Source organism: Monopterus albus, unplaced genomic scaffold, assembly GCF_001952655.1.
Source record: "Monopterus albus unplaced genomic scaffold, M_albus_1.0 scaffold6145.1, whole genome shotgun sequence".
Classification (NCBI taxonomy): Eukaryota; Metazoa; Chordata; class Actinopteri; order Synbranchiformes; family Synbranchidae; genus Monopterus; species Monopterus albus.
Window position 1 is genome coordinate 1 of NW_018134004.1, and position 694 is coordinate 694.

Genomic DNA, 694 nt, shown 5'->3' on the forward strand with positions numbered 1-694 from the left:
AAACTCCTCACTTAGGACGCTGAGGATGAATGCAATGAAACACAGCCTCACAGCGCTAATCAACATTTCCTGCACCATCCCAACAATGTCCAACTTACAGCTCCGCTATTACAAGCTCAGATCGGTCAGTTCAACTATGTTTACATTGTGTATTTATGTAACAGAGCTAGATTTAACACAGAATCACATACAAATCATCCACGTCAATGCCTTCAGATCTCTTCCGGGTCTGAGAATCTTAAGTCTGAGTCAGAACAAGCTTTCATCTGTTCCAGTTGCAATAAGGAACCTTCCAACTCTTAGAGAGTTGAATCTCAGTGCTAATAACATCAGTAGACTTGGATGTGATGACTTTGCCAATCAAACCATGCTCAGACAGCTTAGCCTTTATAACAACATGATCTCAGCTCTAAATGGGTGTGTTTTCAAGGATCTAATACGATTACAAGTTTTAAAGCTACAAACCAATCACATTAACAAATTAAATGGTGCTTTCCAAAGACATTTACCGAATGTTAGACAACTGTATTTGAATGCAAATAAACTGACTAATATTAAATACGGAGAGTTTAAGGGTTTACACTCCCTCCAAAACCTGTCATTACATGACAACCAAATAGAAACACTTGAAAAAGGGTGTTTTATTGGACTGACAAATCTTACTGATATGTTACTACAGAAGAATCTTATTACA

The 694-nt window shown here is 37.5% G+C and overlaps 1 protein-coding gene across 1 annotated transcript; it reads left to right on the forward strand.

Annotated features, from left to right (window-relative positions):
* Window positions 1-7: 7 nt before the first annotated feature.
* LOC109954315 (leucine-rich repeat-containing protein 15-like) lies at window positions 8-688 on the forward strand (the record flags this gene model as incomplete). Its single annotated transcript, XM_020589685.1, has 1 exon — window positions 8-688. A coding segment is annotated over one exon (681 nt), but the record flags the coding sequence as incomplete, so codon positions are not given.
* Between the last annotated feature and the right edge of the window lie 6 nt (window positions 689-694).